At 32.3% G+C, this 24425-nt stretch overlaps 2 protein-coding genes across 2 annotated transcripts; one reads left to right on the top strand and one right to left on the bottom strand.

The window, feature by feature from the left end:
- Positions 1-7: 7 nt before the first annotated feature.
- Positions 8-5676, top strand: LOC120194300 (CCR4-NOT transcription complex subunit 4-like). The gene is made up of 5 exons (XM_039196639.1): positions 8-66; positions 4497-4545; positions 4668-4759; positions 5136-5280; positions 5449-5676. The coding sequence occupies exons 1-5, from the start codon at positions 8-10 to the stop codon at positions 5467-5469; spliced, it is 366 nt and encodes a 121-aa protein (XP_039052570.1). The 3' UTR covers positions 5470-5676.
- LOC120194301 (ethylene-responsive transcription factor RAP2-7-like) lies at positions 5505-24211 on the bottom strand (the record flags this gene model as incomplete). The annotated part of the gene is made up of 11 exons (XM_039196640.1): positions 23838-24211; positions 23167-23734; positions 22994-23019; positions 22832-22862; positions 22653-22740; positions 22388-22533; positions 22127-22171; positions 21920-22023; positions 21653-21780; positions 21324-21407; positions 5505-5516 (listed from the first exon to the last, which is right to left on the bottom strand). Coding segments are annotated over exons 2-11 (1188 nt in total), but the record flags the coding sequence as incomplete, so codon positions are not given.
- Between the last annotated feature and the right edge of the window lie 214 nt (positions 24212-24425).

Here is a 24425-nt window from a genome sequence, read left to right on the forward strand (position 1 = left end):
ACGAGAAATGATTTCAAGAAAGGGTGACACTATAGCGGCCGCATGGGATTGGAACGGCAAGCAGGGGTATTTTCGTTTTTTTCATTTATTATCGAGTAAATTTAGGGAAGTTCAAAAATTTTAATACCGTTGAAAATACTTGTAATACAGTGTGAACACGGCCGAGGGAGAGAAGATTCCATCGAAACAATGATAACAACACCGGGCGTTTCACAGAAGTATTGATCACCCGCCTATTTCCTATTGGTCAAACAGAAGTCACACTTTTTGTAGCGGACCAATAGCTGCAAAAATCCAATTAACTACGTAGGCTCGAGCACCAACAATCGGTATCCGCCACGTAGATTAATTAATTATTACCTCCTTTTTCTTTGAGGTGTCCTCAGACTCTCCACCCACGTTACACAAAAGCAATTGGCGCCCGTTTATTATCCCTTTCCACTCTAATATTTTTTTATAATTTAAAATGATTAAAGAATAGTATTTATTTATTAATTACATATGTGTTTTGATGTGTACTAAGTTGTTTAAGGGCGTCTAAGCATGTTCGTAGTCTCTAAGATCAATTGTATAATCAATTGGATGTATGTTCATGTACATTAGAATGCATTTTCTACCTTTTTCATAAAAATAATCGATCCCTTCATGCAACGGATAGATCTTCATGAAAAATAATCGATCACTTCGTTATTTGCTCGATACAAATAGGCAAAATTACATTCATTAAAGACCTAAAGTACTCTCTAATTCCTCAATTGGTCCTTAAACTTTAAAATATATTCAATTTGGTCCAAAAACATGATTTTGCAATTAAAGTTTGGTTTCAACTCGGATTTCATTGAAATTTGTTCTATGACTCTTTAATGATAATAATTTCATATTGTAACCTTCAATTTCATATTTTTGGTTTATTTTCATATTTTGAAAAGTTTACGTTTTTGTCCCTAAATTGAGCACATTCAATTGGGTCCCTGTTTGACATTAGATTAATCTAAAAATTTGCATGCCATTAATTAATGAGTAATAATGAATATTGGTAACTTTAAAATGAGAATTTTACTTAACAAGCATGTGTTGTGAAATGTCCAAATTATCCATGCATTGTGAATACGTTTATATTGCGATATTCTATCGTGTAAATATTGTGATTGATATTCTTGTTGGTTACTGCAGCGTGTTGAGTGATGTATGTTTTAAATTTAAATTGTTTCGGCTTATCACACATGTTTAAGTTTTTTGTTCTGTCCAACATGATTGAAATCTAATGTACGCTCAGTTATTCGGGTTAATCTTAGTAACCGGGTAGGGGTGTTACACTCATTTTTAGCCTCGAGTTGATTAGGAACAAACTGATTGACTTTATAATTGGCTCGTATAATACGATCCCACATCGATTTCGACCTCATCAAAAGATCGTACCCCAACTTCATCAGAAAAGATTCATTTTGTGCATGGAGTGGACAGATTGCAATACCTCATGCTCGTAAGACTGACAACAAGTTTCCTATTTTACATGGTCTACTCTCGAGGACTTCTACGATATGCCATAGATAAACCGACATACAATTTGTTCAATCTAATCAAAGATCCCATTAGGAATGGGCACCGTTTGTATAAAGTAATTGGATATGGCTAGGAGAGTAGATCTGGTAAGTGCGACATGTCCTGCCATGGAGAGTTTATTCACTAAAAAATTACTCGGCTTCTTATGGACATTATCAATAACAAACTGAAAAGTACTTTTGGTTACTCTGATTTGAAAAAGAGACATGCTTAAGTACTTGCATAAGTCCTTAGACAACTGAAAACCTAAGGTGCTGCAAAAACGTAGGATATCCTCATCCATTGTATTCACCGAGAACACCCTAGTTTATTTAAAATTTACTTGATGTCTTGAAAACCTTCTGACCTAGCCCAAAATTACCCCAAGAATATTAGTTTGCTTTGAATCCATTTTGCAAAATAAGATTAAATCATCAGCGAAAAACATATGATACAAATTGGGCCTCGCGAGAGAGACATTGGTTCCCACAGACCGACATCCATAGCGTACTGCACATTGTAACCAAGTCTCTCCATACGGAGGACGAAAAGATAAGGGGAGAGCAGACATCCTTGTCGAATTCCTCTCGTTGGTTTGAATATTTCAATAAGAGACTCATTCCAAAGAATATGCATGGAAGATGAAGAGATCGACTCCATGATGATACAACGAATGTTTTCTGGACAACCCATATCCATAAGAGAATCTGAAAGAAAGTCTCAACCGACCCAATCATAGGCCTTCTCTAAATCCACTTCCATGACCATCCATTGAGTCGTGCCTCTTTTCTGTTTCACTGAGTGGATCGCTTCTTAAGCCATGAGTATATTATTGGTGATTCTACGTCCTGCAATAAAACTTGATTGGTTCGAAGTAATAATTTTGAAATAATTACTTTGAAACTGTTGGAAATAATTTTCATAACAAGTTTATATAGTACGGAACTCAGGCTAATCAACCAAAAATCAATAAAAGTAAAAAGATTGTCAAACTTTAGGAATAATAACAAGTAATTTTTATTAAGATTAGGTTTGATACAGTTATCATTGAAGATACCTTTGATCCAAGTACAAATCGAGCTTTCCATTGTCTCCCATTGACTTTGGAGTAAGGGCATAGAGACCATCTTTACCTGGTGCTTTGAGTGGGTTCGTATTAAAAAGAACACGCTTAATCCATCATCTATAACCGTGTCTTGAGACTTCACATCACCAATTTCGAGCTTAGGAAACATGCCTATGACGAGAAATCTACATTTCTCTCATATTCTCTCATCTCAAGACTTTGAACTCCACAACATAACATTTATGTCTTGATACTATGACGATGCCAATATTATTTAAGGTAAACTATATAGGTGATTTGTTTTATTTTTGATTTATCTTAATTTTGTTATTGGTTTTAAAAAAATAATAATTTAATTATTTGCATTGTCGATTTATCTTATTTTGATCACCGAATCTCTAAATCTCATAATTTTAATGAGACATGTTAGTAAAAAAATATTTTTTAATTTAATCCTTAAATTAATAAAAACTTTATTTAAACAAAAAATCTTTAAAAAAACCCTTTCTCTCTCAAAATCTCTCTCTTTAATCCTAACCCTAACTAACTATCGTCCTTGATATCGCAGTTATCGTCACTGTTGTCAATCATCACACGCTCTTTGTCAAAATACCAATACTCTCATTACTGTCGTTGTGCATTGTGTTAGTAATCACACCTTTATACTAAACTCCTCACCTCTTATCTTAATCGTTAGTCTAAATCCCAATAGTCCGAAACCCCTCGACCCCCTCTAGTGGTTAGATTTATTGTCATGTAACATAGTTTTTGTTGTGGCATAGGAGGTTGGAGCACGTATTTTCTGCTAAAATGAGTACGATTTTGAATAAAAATATAGTTGTACTTGCAGTTTGTTGGATTGACCAGATAGACAAAAACCACTTGTTACTTACAATAACTTATAGCAAGCCTTTCGAATTAGTCATAGTTGGTGTAAGAGATCTTAAACTCATTTTGTCTAATGAATATTGCTATTACATTTCTTTTGTTGATTTGTATAGGATGAATTGTTGGTTATACCTACTTAAAAATAAATCAGAAGCCTCTGTTGCATTTTAATTGTTTTCTGCATCTGTTCAAATTCAGTTTTATTCATTATTTTAGTTGTTCGGTACTGTGATAGTGTATGGATGCTATATAGTGATCGATTTTATGTATATCAGAATATGGTGTCGAATGAGCATATTTTTTCATATGCTAATAAATTATTGGTATCTACATCTGCATCTAATGATCACCAGTTTACATTGTTACCTGTATGTTCAATATGTTCACCATCGTTCATGGTTGAACGTTTACCTTGCGTGTCTGATGAAAATGAGTAACAAGTTATCTTCTAATGCTCATTAATTATCTTTTGGTGCTTCTATTTTTTTATGGTTATGCTAATGCTGAATCTTTAAGATATTTAACAACAGTTTCTAATACTGCTTTATCCTCTTGTGATGCTCATATAAAACTTGTGCCATCATCCTTGAAATTCTGAAGTTGTTATCTCAAGAAATCATCATTCAATTGTCACTATAAGCAAGACTGGCATCTTCAAGCCTAAGGTATATTAGGTGCAATATAATGTTTTCCCTCTATCATTCACAAAACACTTATTCATATCGAGTGAAAGACAGTCGTCTTTCCAACAGGTCGAAAGGGTATTTAGTTTATTCTTTTTTATCTTACATTTGTTTACCCTGTTGGCAGATGTATTACTTACCCAAAAGAAGAAGCAATTCGTTGTATCCAGTCTATACATGGATTTGTCTTGGAGGATAGACCATTAAAATATGACTGTATGACACTGCTATGGAATGTTTTCTTTTGTTAAATGTTGGTGCATACTTGGTCCAGTTTTACTGTCTCTAATGCTTGAAAATTGAAATATTAATTTCAGGGCACGTTTTGGTACAACAAAATATTGTCATGCATGGCTGAGAAATTTAGTATGTGAAGAGATTTTTGTTTGATTTGCCTTTTAAGTTGAAGAAATTTATTTATTTAATGCTGATAGGTTTAGAAAATAGTACATAAAATGTAATTTGAAGTTTTTTGGGGGGAGTTTCAGCCTTGCAGTAATCCTGATTGTCTATATTTGCATGAGATTGGCTCTCAAGAGGATAGTTTCACAAAAGATGAGATTATATCAACACATACAAGGTATATTCATTTTGATTTTGCCACTCTAATTATAGTTGTCTTTCTCATTTCTTTTTTTGTCTTCTTATCTTTTCTTTTGTCAAGTTCAACTTTTTTTCCTTAGACAAAGTTAGCCACTTTTGGTTGCTTTCTGGTTCAAATGAAGCATGTATTCACATCGTACAATGTATCGATGTTGCTGTTACAGTAGCCTGTGACGAAGAGCTACATTATTTGTTCACAGAGCACTTTTGCTGAACTTTACTTGGACAGAAAGATGATAGAATTGGAAAGCTAATTTTAAAAACAAGTTATAAATCAAATACAATGTAACCCAAGTTTTTGAATTTTGAGTAATGCCTTCTCTTAATTAGTAGCCTGACTTGGTTATTTAAAGGAGTAGGGTTCAACAAATAACTAGTGCAATAAACAACATGCAATTACGTGCTGGGAATATTTTACCTCCTCATCTGGATGATTATTGCCCCACCGCCACCAGTTCTGCTTCTGCAGTGAAATCCATTGCTAAAAATGCTCCAAATGTAAGTTCATTTATTTTCATCTTCCAAAGAAAAACATAAAAAGTTGGGAAATGATAAAGTTCTTTACCTGCAAGAGAGCTCCATGCTTCTTAATAGGTTGTTTTTATATTTTTGGTCATTAAAGAGTTCTTTTTAACCTGGCTCTGTTTTGATTTTGTTGTTGAACAGAATAAGACTGTGCATGCCTAAAAGCTCTCCCCCAAATGGAAGCACTGGAAAAAATGTTGCTCTTCCTGCTGAAGCATCATGGTATACCATTTAATTTTCTTTTCTTTTGTTATGTTTATTTCTGTTGCTCAGATTCTGAATGTTCTGCCAGGGGAATTCGTGCTTTAAACCAGCCACAATCCATTGGTTTAGCATGTTCAAATGGATATTCTAAGCAGAAATCCGATATGCTTAGTAGGACATTACCATTTTCTTCTGCATAAACAATCACAAATCAGGATTACATGATACATGGCCATGTTATAATTAGGTCGTATGATGAGATTCACGATATGCAAATGAAGGATAAATCTAATTTGTTAAAGCCTTCAAAACGAAATGCTGGCTTAGATAGTCAAACTACACTAGATAAAACTACTACACCTGGCGAAGTTTCTGCTTCTAAATCATTGAGCAGCATATTCTCTTCACCACCGGTATCCTACTATAATGAACAGAACTCTAATATGCCATCAACTTTTACAAGCTCCATCTTTGACCATGCTGAGCAGTCACTTATTGCCAGTAGTCAAACACCAGGGAATACGTTATCTACTGATGGGAAGGTACAGAGCTTGTGCTATGATATGTCAATGTTGACAGCAGATAAAAAGGTCTTAAGTGTACAATCCGAAGTACTTGGACCAAGCAATTCAGCTTCTGATCATGGATTGAGCAGCTCTCCTCGTAGTAGAGGCTTACAAGAATTCTATGTCGAGGATTGTCCTTTAAGCTCACCAGCCACTGGGAGAACTGTGATGTCTCACAATGGATCGCGTATTTCTAAAGAATAGTCTGATTGGAGAACTGAGAGACAAACTCCAGCGGTAACAAATACGAGTTCTGAAGTAGATCCAGAAGTCTTTTGCCATCGAAGTTATGTTCCAAATTCAACTATTTCACTCCATTTATCAAATCAATCTAGGTTCCGTTTGTTTCCACAAGGTGCAGTTAATTTGAATTCAGATTCATTATTTGTAGACAATAAAGTTGATGACAGTTTACGCCTTCATGGATCTAGTGTTTCTTCTTTATCAAATGGATCACTGATATGTACATAAGCAGTAGTAGTGGTTCTGATAGTAACACAGAAGCTTCATTTATGCTTCCGAATGAAGGGATGGGGAAACAGATTGGAAGATTCCTTGGTAATGTTGAGAGCAATGATGTTATACAAACAGGGGAAAGCAGCATAATTTCAAAAATATTCTCTATGGATTTCGGTACTTGGGATCAGTCCCTAGCTTCACCTCATAACTTGGCTAAATTGTTGGGTGACACTGACAGGCAGCCCAACAATCTCAAATTATCTACTTCCTGGAAAGCACAAATAATGGTCAGTCTTGATTTTCATTTGCAAGGTAGGAGGATTCCAGGTATCATCCATTTGATATTGAGTCCTCGTTTAGTCTTTTCAGGCAAATGTCACATAATCTCCCGTCTAGCCAGAATTTTGCAGAAGATAGGGATCTCTCTCTTAGTAAGTTTGGCATTTCTAATGGTTTTTCTTCTTATCACTTGAATCAGACAATTATACCAGCGGTCATTCAGTTTTCTCTTCTTTCAAGTCTCCTGGTGAGGATTTGAATTTACTCTGCGCCTGCTGATTATATCCATGATTAATAATAAAATGGGGATTCTGATAATGTCATTTTTAACACCATTATTGATGTGTTTCTCGTAAATATTTTACTTATGTGCACTGTTCCATCTATGCCTGAAATTTCTTCTAATTTGGATTCTGTGTAACACTAGGTGACCACCAAACATTCTTGCCTATTTGTTGTCTTGTTTTATAAGATTTTTGGCAAAGCTTTATTTTGATTTAGTTCATACTGATAGTTTGTTCAATGTTGTTGAGCAGTATCAAGATCTCAAATTTCAGCCCCTCCTGGTTTCTCTGTTCCTAGCAGCAGAGCAACACCTCCAGGCTTTTCTTCTCATGGGAGAATTGACCATGCCTTTGACACCACATCTGGTAAGTGTTTTCTTTTTTATCTTTTGACCCATTATCTTTGGTGTTTTTTTTTTTTGTTGTTGCAAATTATTGTTTTTATGTTCGGGAAATCGTTTATGGACACTTCTTCCCCTGATAAGAAATTCTTATCAGGCTCCAGCAAGTGGAGGTATGGGTGGCTGAGGATATAGAATTTATGGATCCAACTATCTTGGCTGTAGGAATGGGTAAACATCAGGGAGGGCTTAACAATTCAGGGTTAGACATGAGATTAAATTTTCTACCACAGTTAGATCCCTATGAGAATGAGGCCAGATTTCAACTATTAATGCAAAGATCTCTCTCCAAATCAAACAGTCGGATATGATGTCTTTGCTTGTCATGATGGAATTACTTGTAGGCGATTGGATCAATCACAGTTGTCTCTCCAACAGTCAAGAAATATGCATTTCCAATGGTGTCATTGGGATGGATGGATATAATAAGGTCCAAGGTGGAAACAGTCTTGGTGTTGCAGAGCTCCTCTGAAATGAGAGTTTGGGACTAAACGAGTATTCCAGCTATGAAGATTCAAAGTACATGTTGCTGCCCCCTCCGGTACTTGAACATTTTGGATGTGATCATCGCTGAGCATTGGAACGAAGTTGTTGGCATTTCTTTGCTAATGAGTAACAAAATTCTATGCATGCATGCTGGGTCTTCTTGGGCAACCTCATGAAGGATCAAGCCACCGGTAACTCGGTCAGGACAACCAATAACTATTGTCTTAAACTTGCAGGTATTGATGAAATGTTCCAAGCTAATTATTATTGAAATGCTCTTTCGTCGTGCCTGCAAGTGAATCTATGAGGGTCTAGATCTGATTTGGAGTTTTTCTTGACTATTACCAGGTGAAGCGAGCTTCTGCTATAAATATAATCTAGTAATATATATGTATAATTTGATTGTACCGCGGAAGTGATATATATAAAAGAGATGTGAAATCAATTGGGAGGCTGGTTGATCCTCTCCTGATGTTTTGCTATTACCTCCTCGACATCCTCATATGTTAGTGATGCAATTATTCAATTAATAGGGAGTTTTCCGAATGAATTAGCAAAAACATGTGGGTGCCCGAAAGCCCAACTCTCTCTACTTTATCCATTTCTTTTATAAAATAATCCACCCTTCTTATTTTTAATGTCTACCAAGTCGGTATGTAGGTCTTATTCGATATTCAAAATAAAATATCTGATCTAATCCGTCCAATCTCACCCTTCTACAGCCTACATAATAAACAAACACTGCTACTACCACAAGTAATGTCTTCTTTTGTATATTATTGTGGTATAAATCAAAAAAAATTGGGTTGGTATCAAAATGATCACCATTTTTAAATTTGTATCAATATGACCACTAAACTATTTAAGTGGTATCACTTAAGTCACATGTCGTTAAAATCTAACGAGGAGTAACATGGCAGTTAACAAAAATTTGTATAATTACACATTTGATCTTCAAAACATGTATATTATATTAATTTATTTCTAATTTAAATTTAATTTTATAAATTAACCTTTTAATCAGGAGATGACATGTGTTAATACATGATCATGATAAATGTCATTAATTCATGAGTCATCACCTAATTGGAGAGTTTTTTTTTATTTTTAATTTATTTAATTAAATTTATTTTCTATCCAATCATAGAGCGACATAACCTTTGATTGGAAAGGAAATAAATATATGATATTTGCATTTAGGGGATTGAACTTGGGTTCTAGAAATAAGATGCCCCATTAAGCCAATTATTCCATTTGATTTGGATATTACACCGACATTTATTTATCTCATAATATTATTAGTGATATAAAAATAAAGAAAAAAATATTCAAATGATATTTAATTTTCAAAAAAAATTATTTTTTAAAACAAATCAAAATAAGTTTACTATTTTATTTTTAAAACCAAATTCAATATTTTATGTTTTTAAACAAAATTTATGGAATAAATCATGTAATATAAAAATAAAAATTTTTTTATAAATTTAAGAAAAATAAATTTTATAATTCTAAGTAATTGAACTTAATGTAAAATTTAGAATTAAAAAGAAAATTAATTTCCTCTTTTTATTTTAAAAAAAATAAAAAATAATTTTAGACAAAATTTATGAAGAAGTCATGTAATATAATACTTTTTTATATTTTTATATTTAATACAAAATTTAAAATTAAACATTAATTTTACTTTTTAATTTTAAATCTTGCACTAAATTTAATTATTTAAAAATATAAAAATATAAAATTTATTTTTTAATTTAAAAAAATATTTTTATTTTTATATTACACGACTTCTTCCATATATTTTAATTAAAAATATAAAAAAAATTGAATTTAGTTTTTAAATAAAATATTAAATTTATTTTAATTCGTTTTAATAAATAAATGTAACGTAATTATCCCGTGTTCATCTTATGGAACCCAAGTTCAAATCCTCCCAAATGCAAGTTATCATCTATTTGTTTTATTTTCAATCAAATGTGACATGTGTCGATGTATGATTGGATAGAAAATAAATTTAATTAAATAAATTAAAATTAATAAAAAAATCCTCCAATTAGGTAATGACACACGACACTAATAACATGTGCCAAGACCATGTATTAACACACGTCACCTCCTGATTGAAGTGTTAGTTTATAAAATTAAATTTAAATTATGACTAAATTAATAAAATACACAAGTATATGAGGATCAGATGAGTAATTATACAAATTTTTATTAACTACCACATCATCCCTTCATTAGATTTTAATGATAGATGGCTTAAATGATACCACTTGAATAATAGTGACGTAAATTTGAAAATGATGGTTATTTTGATACCAACCTCATAGTTAGTTGATCATTCAAGTAGTTTACCCAAAAAATTGTTGAAGAAAAGGTGATTGTTTCCTTTTCTATATTAAAAACGCTTCCATCTCTTCACTATTACTAGTCATCAAATTATTATTACTTTTATTTTGGTCACTTTTACATAAAGATGATTATTATTATGTATTTTTATTTTGGTCACTTTTTTATAAAATTATTAGTGGTATTATCTATTTTTATTTTAACCACCAACTGTTTAAAGATTAACATGATATTTTTCTCCTCATCAGCAGTTTACATTTTATTGTTTTAATAAAATGAGAGAAAACGGGGTAGCTGTGATTTGAATCAAGGACTCTTTGGTGTTTGAACTGTCCAATGTTTAGCCACTACCTTAAATAAAATAATTATTATATTTCTATCATAATTAATATTTACATTAAATTATATCAGCACTTTAAATTCATTTAAAACCTATATGAACTTAATAAAATATTAAAGATATTTATAACAATCCTCATAATTCAATATTCATTTGAATTATTAGTTTATAACAAAATTATATGTGTAGACATGTATATATATCAATTATAAGGTATTTATGTTCAACTTTAAATTTAGATAAATTTACGTACATTTATAACTTAAATTGTCCAAACCTATGTTATTCAGGGAGAAACATATAACCCTTTACCTCTAGAATTATTCTTGGAATTTTGATTTATTTGTATATTTTCATATGTATTCAGAGTTTAATATATGATATAAATAAACAAAAAAGAAGAGTTTAATATATTATATCAATTATAAGGGTGTTTGCATTTTGGTCACTCAACTGTGAAACTTACAATATAATCATTAAACTTTTAATTCATTTTCATTTTGATCCATGTCATTAACTCCCGTAATATTTTGCTAACGTGACATTTAACCCGTTAACTTTCTGACATGGTAGCAACAGTAGCTTCTTCTTCCTCCTCTTCCTTCTTCCTTCTTTTCCTTCTTCCTTCTTCCTTCTTCCTTCTTCCTTCTTCTTCTTCTTTCACACAGTCTCTCAATAAAATCTCAATCCAAAACCTTGACATTTTTTAATTCTTTTTCTCTCTCTATTTTCCCAAGATAATTCAGCTATCTCCCAACCCCCCATGTTTCAGCCATCATTTATTCACCTTTACTTCTATCAGAATTCATTTTCACTTCAAATGGCCAAAAGGCTAGAAGGATTGTTTGAATACATAACAATTTTCTTTTGCGCATAGTAAGTAACAAATATTTAAAATTTTAAATATTAATAAAAAATTTAGGATAATTATGTTATGAGCTGGTGATGCATATTAATCAATCATAATGTTTCATATAATTTCCTTTCGCTTTTCGAATAAGCAAGGAAGCCAGTGAAACAATCATAACATTGCTCTGAAATTCAAGGCAGGGGAGACCCATCAATATTTGCTTGAGCAGGAACGGAAAAGACCAAATTAAAATTTCCGAAGATAAAGAGAAAGGAAGATACAGGAAAGGAACAAAAATTATAATAATTCAGGGGTAGATTAAAAAAATTAGAAAAATAGCAGTTCAGTGTCCTCTTGATTCATTTGGAGAAGCTGAATTTTCTTGAAAAAATAGAGAAAGAAAAAGAATTTTGGAGAACCGGATGACGTCATAATTATTAAAAAATTAAATAAAAATACCAAAAATATTTAATAAAAAATAATTTTTTATATCACAAGTCATATTCAAAGCAAGTCATAACATATATAAGTTAAAAACCATAAAATCAAGTGAAACAAAATGATTCAAATTAACTACAACATAATATTTAAGGTAAAACATATTAAATAATAAATATAATTATATAACTATAATTAAAAAATAAATTTGTGGCTAAAAAAAATCATAACAAAATGATATTAGTTGGTTTAATTTTTTTTTTTTAAAACAATCCCACATGACTAAGAAACATGGAAAAGCATCACAACTAACTTCTATAAATAATAGAGATAATTTGGCATTCAAAATCATGAATCCTTTTGGTGAGCATTGAGTGAACTATTCTTTCACTTCAATCAAGCTCGAATTTTAGGCTTCAATCGAGCTTCTAAATTTTTTTTGAGTTCAAGCCTTTTTGAGTTCAAGTTTCAATATTATATTTCGAGTTTGAGTTGAACTTGATAATTTTTAGCTCGTGAGTTTGAGTCGAGTTGAGCTTACTTTTAAAGTTTTCATGTTTGAGTCGAGCTTAGCAATACTCGAGTTCGACTTGGCTCGTTTAACAAACGACGTCGTTTGGTTTAATTTAAAAAAAAACAAAATTAGCGGTTTTTTCTGATTTTTTTCCGGTTTTCAGCCGGTCCGGTTCGAACGGTTCAACTGTTCTGGTCGGTTCACTAGTAGCGGTTCAACCGGTGTAGATTGAATCGGATTAGACAACGATTCCCGGTTGAACCGGTTGAATCGACCGGTCCGATTTTCAAAACACTGAGAAAGAGTGTAAGAAGAAGGAAGCAGCTGCTGCCATGTTAGAAAGTTAATGGTGTTAGTGTCACGTCAACAACAAGTAACGGGAGGTAATGCTAGGGATCAAAAATAAAAATGAATTAAAAGTTCGATTATTGTATTGTAAATTTCAAAAGTTAGGTGAAAAAAATGCAAACTTCCTTAAAGCTTAGGGAATATTTATACACTTTACCAAAAAAAAAGAGAAAAACAGATTACAACATGTCTCACCAATAATTGAAGTGTACACTCACTGTGGTTAACTATTCACTTGGCCAAGATATGGGACACATTTTAAACGCATCATCCCCCATGGTACAAGTTACAGACGACAAAAATAAACCAATGTTGTACATATCTTGTCCAGCCCATGTCTTCAAAGTAAATTTGTCCGTTGGTGGGGAAGGAATTTTTCTATCTTTGAATGTTTATTTTACTGTTGGTGCTGGATCTTTTATCCTTAATATTTTTCATTAATGTAAAGATGTAATACTAAAATATATTTTAGACATTTTTGTATAACGTTGAAACTAGTCAGTTTATATCATATAATGACTATATATGGGAAAATTTAAAAATTCAACTAAAAGATTTCGAATAAAAAATATATATACAAACAGAACTGACTGCATCTGCAAACAAACCACAAAAGATAAATTAAGTTATTGAAAGACCATCGAAAATCGTAAATCAAAGCTGAACGTCGCGAGAAACTATCCACGAACATAAAATAACGCATCAAAATTCAATCGAGGGTTCATAACAGAGAAGATTTACAAATAAACGTTGTCTCGATCAGTTGTGTCGTCTTCAAATCCAACATTTTGAAAAAGTTAATAAAAGAACAGTCAAACGACCGATAAAAAAAACATGTCACAAAAGTATAATTTTTCTCATTAAAAAATTAAAAAAAAAAAACCGACGATCAATAACCAACATAAAAACCAATGTCGCTGTCACCATAACCAAACTGGATAAGAAAAATATAATATATAGAAAATCAATTTATTTCCTAAATATTTATGGATTTCACCATAGATTTTAAAAGTCTTTATTCAATTGGTATAACTTAATAACAAAACTTCCTTTAATCTAAGATTAAATCATTCTTCATGATAGATTCTTCAACCCCTATGAGTAAATTTCATTTAAATATTTTTAAATGTGTAGTTTAATTGCACTTTTTTTTAGAGAAAATAACTTTAGTGGCCGAAAAAACCTTATAATATACGATTTTAATCAAAAAAATTTAGATTTGCCAAAATGACCAATAAAATCGTAACGCGAACTCTAATTTTTCAACTCAGTTTCCAAATTCGCAACGCGAATATCCAGATTCGCAATGCGATTGTAAGATTCGCAACGCGATTTTGAAAGATGTGTTGCGATAGTTAAAATGTGTTGCGATAGTTAAAATGTGTTGCGAGAGTTTGAAAAACGTGTTATTGCGATAGTGAAAAGTGTTGCGATAGTGAAAAATCCAAAATAAGTTTACATTTTAACTATTCCAAATTCACGTGGAGTTTGAAACAATAAAGAATGTGTTGCGATAGTGTAAAAGATTCCCAAGCTATTTGTAAGATCTTAGTTTGAAACAATAAATAATGTGTTGCGATAGTGTAAAAGATTCCCAAGTCTTTGCAATGCTCAATCCCACATAGTATTGGAAACATTATTGGGAATGGGTATTTAAGGCTTGGATTTCCCACTTCCTTGTTGAGTGGAAGAGAACAAGGGGGACTCTCGTGCACTGCCGCCGCCGCCGCCGCCGCCGTCCCGTCTCGGGTCGGGTCGGGTCGTGGTCGTGGTCGTGGTCGTGGTCGTGGTAATACGTGTATCCGACACGTCCGTGCGGATACTATCTTTTTAGAGAAAATTCTTAAGAAATCGCAATGTGAAGAAACTGATTTGCGATACTGGAGATCGCGTTGCGATTTACATATTCGCATTGCGATTTTCTAAAATCACAACGAGAATTTGAAAAATCGCAATGCGATAGAAATTTAAAAATCGTATATTATAAGATATTTTCGGTCATTGAGGTTATTTTCTCTTCTTTTTTTTTTTAACATCATTGTCACTAATATCCCTGATTTTTTTTAAACATGACAAATTAATTTCAAAATTTAGTTGAAATGTATAAAAATCCTTAAAAGTTCATTGTATAAATGAAAGGAAAAATATAAAAACGAAGGTTTGGCGAAAGAAACACACAACTCTAAATTGAATTCAATATAATAAAATTATTTTTAAAAAAAAAAACTTAAACGCTCAAAATATGCCAACTAAAAACTCAAAAATGAAAATAAATTTGATAGAAGCAACATATAACTAGCACACTTCTGATACAATTTTTTTTTATTAATCTAAGATAATGATAAAGGATAATATATATTTTAAATATTCTCAACTATTAATATAACTTTTAAAAAAACATTTGAATTTTTTTAATGAAATAAGAAATAAGCAAAAGAGCTAGTTGTTTGTATTATGCATTGGAGCTTCACGCATCTCCTCCTGGACTATTTTGAACGCTTCCATTGGAGCTGTTCAAAAAATATGTAATCTTACCGATTGTGATCATGTTAGTCTTGTCATGTTATTCGCTACCTTATTCCTTTTCCTAGGTACAAAGACGAATTTCAAACTCCAACATTTGTTACTCAAGTCTCTAATAAAGGGAGTCATTGAAGATGTATTCCTCGATCCCGATCTAACTGTAATTTCACTAAGAGCTTCCTTGCTATCTGTTTCCATAATGATGAAGTTCAATCCCAAATTCCAAGCAATCAATAATCCTTCAAAAACATTTGATAAACATGACCATTTTACATCCAAGTTTGAGTTTGTTCACCGTGCTTGGCAAAAAGTGCTCCCAAACAAAAATACAACGTTTTAACCAACGTTGTAGCTGGTAAATGGCGCACCCTTTTGAATTGATAGCGCCAGCCAAGTAAGTTTGCACTAATATGCATCATAATATCCATATCCATCATAATATGTATTTGTCCACATTTCTTTGTTGATGAGGTTGATATAATTGTATCCTTACTCATTTTCCCTCATAATTCTTGAAGCATAGACTCAAACGTCTGAGGTAATAGCTCGTAACCTGAGTGATTTATGTAATACTTACTGTTAAGTTCCTATAAAAAAAAATTCTACAAAAATAAAATTAAGATATGTGACATACTCATGCACACAAGTAATTGGCGTTCATTATTCTTCTTGAACTTTCCATGATAGTTCACGACAATATATCAGACACAATACCAATGTTGGACATAGGATGGGTGCCACATTATACCCATAGAGTCTATTGCTGCTTTGATCTCAACTTCGCGATATGAAATGACATAGTTTTTTCCCTCGTGACAACATATAAGCGTAAGTTTTTGAGGAAATAAGGCCAAAAATCTGTATATTCTCATTCAACAAGGGATAAAACAACTGGAATAATATTGTGATTGTCATCTTGAACAACTGCCACTAGTAAAACTAGCTTGTATTTTCCATATAAGAGTGTCCCATCAATATGGACCACGGACTTGAAGTATTTCACAGCATGAATACACTGTTGGTAAGTCCAAAACATCCGATAGAATTGGCATCGATCGCAAAGCACTCGATCATTGTTGTATTCATGGTAAGTTTCAAAGTCCACTATTGTCTCAGGATTCAGAGTGCGTATTACCTTAAACCAACTTGGTAGTTCGTTGTAGGATGAATCTCACTCAACATGTAGTTTTTTAATGGCATTCTGTTTTGCCTTATATCCTTTCCTGTAAGAGACGGTGTACACATGATGAGTGTGTATAGCTGAAATCAGCACAACAATAGCTATATGAGAGCTTGCTTTGACCAAGGACATGATGACTTGGCGGATAATATCAGAGTCCAAGTAAGGATGATCTTGGTTGATCTCTCTAGCACAATATGTATGAGGACTTTGTATATTGTTAGTTCTCATGGGTTATTTTTCCTCTCCCTCTTTGATACACGAACCATCCAGTTACATCCGTTATCACGTTGGATATAGTAGCATACATATATTTTTCAGTAGTGGGTCAATCGACTTTGAACTGAACAAAATTACGAATGTTGTAATTCTTAATAACAATCAATGCTTCCTTTTTCAATGAAAACTCCATTCCGGTATATAACTCACTATAATTGACTGATGAGTTAAATCCATAGTCACCAACATTAGGCATATCCATAAATTTTGGCATGTACATTGCATCATAGTCAGCTTCATACATGTGTGCTGGAGGTTCAGTGTGTATCATAGTTGTGGGAACTTCATATATATATATATATATATATATATATATATATATATCATCAGAGTTCATATTGAACTTTGATGATTCTGGCTCAACAAATAGTCCAATCCCAACACCTGGCTCACGAAGAGGTTATTCTGGTGGAGATGAATGTTCTTCTGCAATGTCAATATTTAGGTCGAACAAGATGGTAGTTGAATGCTTTCCCCTTGAACTTGAAGAGTCGTGTCATACGGGTTTTAGACTGGAAGTGACGTTGCCATACTGATTGTTCGTGGATCCACCTTGATAGGCATCGTAATAAGTTGTTGATGAATGTCTCCCCATTTAACTTGATGGGATGATACCATGATTTGGATTTCCTAATATGGCGTTAAAATCATTACACATTACTGTAATTGGATTGTCAACTTGATCAGCTTGTTGAGCCATCTCATAGTGGGAGCATAATGACATATCACGAATCACAAACACTTCAACAAATGTCACATACATTTGTGTATCAACATCTAAAATTTGATTCTAAGAATCAACCATCATAGAAACATCGTTATCGTTGGAGACTTTGAACGCTGTATAAGTTAACGGAAATAATGCTGTTGGAAATATGTACTGAAGTGAGGACAGTCTTCTAGTATTTTCAGCATGAACCTTCCTTGAAATTTTAGTGATCAACTCCTTAAGAGTGATGTTTCTCTTTAAGGATATTTTGATTGAATGATTTGATAAGAAGATAACGCCTACTTCATTTTCCCTAATTTTTCCAACATAGTAAACAATACTTGAAATACGCCACATTTTTAGAGTTTGAACGTTTAAAAGATTGAGAGTTTTATATATGAAAAAGTAATAGATTAAATATGCTTAATTAAATAAATAATATATGAACTTAAAAATAAACTAATGCTAAAACATTTAAAAAATACAGTAATTTTAATAACATAATTTAACATTGTTACCTAATCAGAAAAATGTATCGAGATTTGATTCCGCCTCCCCTTTTATATTTGTACAAAATAAAACAAAATCATTGGTACAAAAAATTTCGGTCAAATAATTAAATATAAAATAAATATATTATAATAATATATAATTTTATCTTATAAGAACTGTAATAAAATCTACTTAACTTGATAAAAGGAATAATGTGAAAGTAATTTTAGTGTAGTTTAATGTTTGCATTCGAGATTATTTATAGGGGAGGGGTGAGTCACCAAGCTTTAAAGTTTGGGTAATAATATAGCACTCAATAATTCAAGATGAATAATAGATGGCGCGAATCACCATCTACGCTTTGTCCGCATGGCATTAGCTCGAACGAAAAATCAGGAAAGGTACAGATTAACCTAATGCCAACAAATAATTATTAAATCGATAAAATTTAGTCAATATGTATGATAAATAATTATTTATTGTTTAGGTGATTTCTAGATAAAAACGCTTAAATGTAAAGCAGCAAGTGGGAATTGAAAGACGGGAGATTTGACCATAACAAATAAAGGATGATTGATGTAATGTATTTGGGAAATGATTTTAAATACTATGAATACGTGGCTCTTCTCTAACCATTCCATTCTTTCATAATGCTATCCAACCAGGTCTCATACTTCACCTTTTTATCTCACCAATAATTATAAAACTTATAATTAAACATCTGAATGTTAACGTTTTTGCTAGGTCCACACTTTTTATATATAATAAAAACAGCTCATTTTATTGAAAATATAAAATATTAAATTTATAATAAAAATTATAATTATAATTATAATTATAAATTAAATATATAATTGTACTTTTTCAAAACAATCCAAACAAAAGATTAATAAATTGAGATTATATAAGGATTATATAAGGAAAAATATGAAAATTTCATTAAAAAAACCCCAAAGAAAAGATAGATGTGAGTGAGTATATATAACTGCATCAATAAATAAATCATAATAAGGTATAAAACTACTGAAAAATTATCGATAAAAAGTAAATTAGAGTCAATCATCGTGGAAATTTTATGTACAAATGCAAATCATGTATCCAACTAATCCGAAGGTCAATGCAGGAAAGATCAACGAGATAAACAATAAGCATTATCTTAATCAGTCGCGCTACGTCAAATCTAACTATGAGAAAAACAAATGAAAATAACGGTTAAACGATCAATAAAAAACTGAAATCATGTTAAAAGACAAAAAAACACATGTATTAAAGACATAATTATTGAAGGATAAAAAAACAAAGTTACAACATTCTTCTATTATAAAAAGGTATTAGTTGATCCTTTATAATTAATATAAAATTTAATTTATTGCATATTTAATTGACAAAATAGAGATGTAAATAATTTAATAAGATTTATTATATGCTTTAATTATATTTAATTCAAAAAATTAATTATAATAATTATATAGACTTCTATATTTATATAATTATAGTATTTACTTGATGAATTTGTGTATAGGTGTGTGGTCTAGTCTTTTTCCCAAATTCCTCTCTAATCGATTACAGTTTTTTATATTTAATGTAATACTTTTACACAACACAATATATATTAATTTAAAATTCTCCCCGAACTAAATTTAAAAGAAATGTTCTAATAACACCTTTAATCCAACTTTAAGAGACAAATGAGAAAGCACACGTAAATATGGGCGAGTAAAATTCAGACTTGATTAAAAAAACTCACAAGTTTTTGGATTTTGTATGATATATGTATATCACATATGAAAAAAATATATATTTATATTGTATATATGGTTATAGAAATTTATTTAAATTAAAATAAAATAATATTATAATATTTACAATTAAATTTAAACAGAAATTTAAAAAATCGATTCGACTCGAATTTTTTTTAAATCAAGTCTGAATTGTAAAATATAACTCATTAATTCGTATAGCTTAATTTTTTTTTACTTGATTCGATCAAAGAATGGCCTAAAGGCATCAACCTTTCCAACAATAGGGTGGTGGCTTTTGTACTTTTTCTTTTGCCTTTAGCACAAGTTTGCTAATGTTACGAGGAATATCACCAACACGTTCTTATTTGGGTGGGTGGGTCCACTAATCCTCAAGAGATCTTCCCCTTAATCATTTTAAATCAACAATTTGTCCTGATTTTACCCCACTGTAAGTTAATTATTTACAGATTAATTCATATTATATAAATAGATTTTTTCAAGGTATATTTAAATTATTATTTCGATTATATTTTATAAAAAATAAAATGTAATTTTATTTTATTTGATTATATAGCGTTTGTAATTACGATTGTATCATGTAAATGTAACTTGCTTAATTTTTAACCAAAATCAATTTTGTTGTTTTTTTTAAATAAAAATTAAATTTTAAATCCCATTTTCCTAAAAAGAGGATAGAAAATAGAACAGTTTGTTGCATGTTATGCAGGAAGCAAAATTTATAAAACCTAAAAGAGAGGCTTTTCTGTTTAAGCTTCTTCACCTAAAGAATCAGGATTCAAAATGGAATTGCAGTTTCTAAATAAGGGAGAATCTGACAAAATCACTAAACAAGGTTCATTAGACCTTAATGCTACACAAATACGAATCCAATTAGCAGTTTCTTGATATTTATATCCAACAGAGTATGCTTGTTTACTTCATCAGAACATGTTAGAAACCATCGAGTCTGAAGGCGTAATGAATCAGCACTTGAATCCTGTCATCTATGCACGTTTATGCTGCAATTGTTGAGAGATGAGGGTTATGGCGGTCTCTGTGGTGGCTTCATCGGAAAATGGATTTGCAGGGTGTTGGTGGCAGTCTCCGAGGTGAAACAGAGATTGCGGGTCATTTGGTTGAGAGGTTCTAAAGGAAGAATGGCAGCAGGAGGAGAGGTAGACAAGTATGAGAATCCTGATGATGCTGCAGTCGAGAACAGTGGCATTGGCGTAGCACCGACTTGACTTTGCATTGACTAACATCTCACTCACCAAAAACAAAGAACATGTACAGTCTAAATACTTAATAATAAATTCCAATCAATGACTAAAAACCCTTCGAATAGATACCATGGTTTGAAAAAAAGCATTAAGTTAACAACAAGACCAAATTTAGGCAGGATACACGAAATTGAACAATACAGGGTTGGTTTAGGAAGTATTAAAAATTGATTGGGATGAGGAGATTTTCTGTTTTCAAGCAAAAGTCCAGATGGACTGAACAAAGGTTTAAAGCCACAGAAGTAGTGCAATAAAGTTTTTACCTCACTAGGAATGTATGAAGGAAATACATTATTCCAAAAAAATGGCTTATCTGAAGTCCCCGCTAGCCCTTTGTGAGCTGGACCCACTGTTGCCACAGTAGCGTTTGCCGCCTGCAAAAGTAAATCAATGAGAATAATAGTGATCAATACACCATCAATCTACAACAGGGTGAGGTCAAGGTACTCGACTGTCGTCCAAAAACAAGCAGTGTATGTTTACTAGAACTAGCAAAAATCATTCCGACCCAATGCTTGCAACAGACATCGTTATTTACTAGTAGGTTGAACAACAATCCTCTCAATGTGGTAAAACCAAAACATACAAGAAAATTTGATTAGTTCAATTAAGAAGTTACCCTCAAACTCTTCCTGCCATTTATGTCAATAGAGCCAGAACAAAAATTGGAATGCCCCTCATTTTCTATGGACTCGTTCCCAACAGGTGGAGATATCCCCAGGTTCAAATCAAGGTTGTGAGTATTGCCTGAGTAAAAACAGAATTTAAACACAAGTTAAAAGAGCACCAGCCAAAAAAAGAATCTTATCAAGCAAACAACCTTTGATTAAGATTATTTGAAACTTTGTAGTCACAGAATTAGACGCAAGCAGCAAAAAAATGATACCTTCCTTACTGGTATCAAAGATCATATCCCCTTCATATGAACTCGGCTCAAAGTTGGTGACTGCTTCCCTTCCATTACATTTGATAGCTGCCATGTCATAGGCCCTGATTTCCAGAAAACATCAAAACGTAGACATATGTTGGATGGAACCCAATTGAGGATAATAAATCGAGTACAAGGTAGAGTGTAATTCATGATCATTAGGACCTTGCAGCTTCTACTTCACTGTTGAATAGCCCAAGATAAATATACCTGCAAGCAAGCATCGTAATCCCCACTATAAATCACTATCCCGATTGTTTTTCCTCCAATTTAGTCATCTTAGAATTGCTTTTCCATTTATAGAGAACCAAAAAAACAACCCGAGAATTAATTCCACAAAAAATTAAATTAATTGCCGCCTACTTTAGTACTGAACCATAGTATGTTTGATACAAAATTGAAAATTTCAAAAACAATTGTGCTCACTTTTTGCCAAGGAATTGCCCCATCCGAGCTTCCCACCGGCCACATTTGTGCAGAGTCACTCCTCGATATTTTGAGCTCCCCCTCGAAAAGCCAGTACTCTGCCGCCTAAGTATGTGCACAAATTCTTCCTTTGTCAAATTCTTCGTCTGTCCATCAACAAAAGAAAGAAGGCCACAACTTAACTATCATTCACAGTTCAAACCATTTAGCTTTTATAGTGAGTTTCATTAATCAATATTTTCTAGAGAAGTAATCAAATTCCAACCTGTTTCAAATCGTCTTCATAATCACCAAGGTTGAAATTTATATCAGCATCAACCCCTCGGAATTTAATAGCCGCCCGATCATAGGCTCTGAATCAAACATACCCAGATTTTTGAAAAAAAAAATAGGATAAGCCTAAGTTCATAAACTAAATTAACAGATTATTTTCAAGTAATTTACCTAGCTGCAGCATGAGCAGTGTCAAATCCACCTAGAAAAATCAAAATCAAACCGAAAAAGGGAAAATTTGATCAAAACATTGCGAAATGAAGAAGAAAAACACCTTAATAACAAAGTTATCAACAAAAACAAAGCAAAATTAACTCATTATATCCATCATACCCAAATATACTTGTTTCCCGCAATCCCTGAAAATAAATAAATAAAACTGAGCAAATTTTCAAAAGAAAATTTAATTAAACCTACTTAACAAACCAGAGGTCAAAATTCAGTTACAGTTAGTAGCCAATCAGAAAATTCTTTTAAAAATAGTTCAAAAGGAACGAAAAAATTACCAGATATGAGATTCCCATCTTCCAGTTCTTCTGTAGAAAGTAACTCCTCGATACTGTGAACTACGAGAGCGAGGTCCTCTACGGCTTTTCTTCACCGTCGTCTGTGACGGTTGTTGTTGCTGTTGTTGTATCACCTGCGGGTGACCAACTTCTTTTCCCTCGAACGACAGATCGGCCCAATTTTTGTAGTTACTACCGTTTCCCGAACTTTGCCCTTCGAGACTTCGGAAACCAGCTCCATCTCCCTTCACCGGAAATAGCTCCTTAGTAACCACCAGCGGTGCGCCGTCGTTTTCGTACTCGCTTCCTCCACTCCCGACTTTGAGTATGTCGAAGCTTAGAGTGAACGCGTCTCCCTTGCAGCGTGTGGAACAAGACTCATTATCATCGTTTACGATGGACGAATTCGAGGTATCGGATTCGTCCATTTGGTTTCCAGGACATTCATTGAGCTTATCAGTAAAGAAAAGCACAGAGTAGGATTCTTGAGTCGACTCAGTCGACGCGACATTGAGATCTAGCATTTCGTCTCAACTTCTTGTCGAATTGAGCTTTTAGTCGCAAAATTCTATAATAAAATTAAAAAAAATTAGCTTTGATCTTCAAAAACAAATAATCAGTCACCGTTTCTTTTTCTTTCTATTTTGGCTTTGAAAATAATCAGAACTTACGGCAGTAACCGATTCGATCACAAATCTAACTCCGAGCTCCCAGAAAAAAAAGGAGTTTTGAATATTAAAATATATATATATAAACAAAAAACTTGGGTTCGCTTCCGATTGACCGAGGAAAAGGAGGAGATGGAAGAAGGGAAAACGGCAGCGTAAGGAAGCAAAGGAAGTTCAAAATGATGCTGCCATTATTGAATTACTCGGCAATCAGTTTATAACAGAAATAGATTATCGCCGACTAACTGCATCCACAAGAAAGAATAGAGAGAGAATGCGATGGAACGTATGAAAGAAACATTACAGAGTACAGACTATGAGACTACATTTTTATCAAGCTGCAGCGGAATATATAAACATTTTCTCTTTTCCGGACACCGTATTCTCCGGTTTCCAGTTTCCCTGATGTTAAAATTTAAACAAATACATATTTTGTTTTTTCTTATCACTAGCATAGTAGCATCTATGATTTAAAGTATTACTAGAGATTTTATAATTTGTGTTTGAAATTGAGCGATTTTTTTGATATATCGATGTTAAACGGTATATTTTTCGATCAGATATCGTTTAGACTATATTTCTAGATATAAC

This window comes from Hibiscus syriacus, unplaced genomic scaffold, assembly GCF_006381635.1.
Source record: "Hibiscus syriacus cultivar Baekdansim isolate YM2019G1 unplaced genomic scaffold, ASM638163v2 tig00116997_pilon, whole genome shotgun sequence".
Classification (NCBI taxonomy): domain Eukaryota; kingdom Viridiplantae; phylum Streptophyta; class Magnoliopsida; order Malvales; family Malvaceae; genus Hibiscus; species Hibiscus syriacus.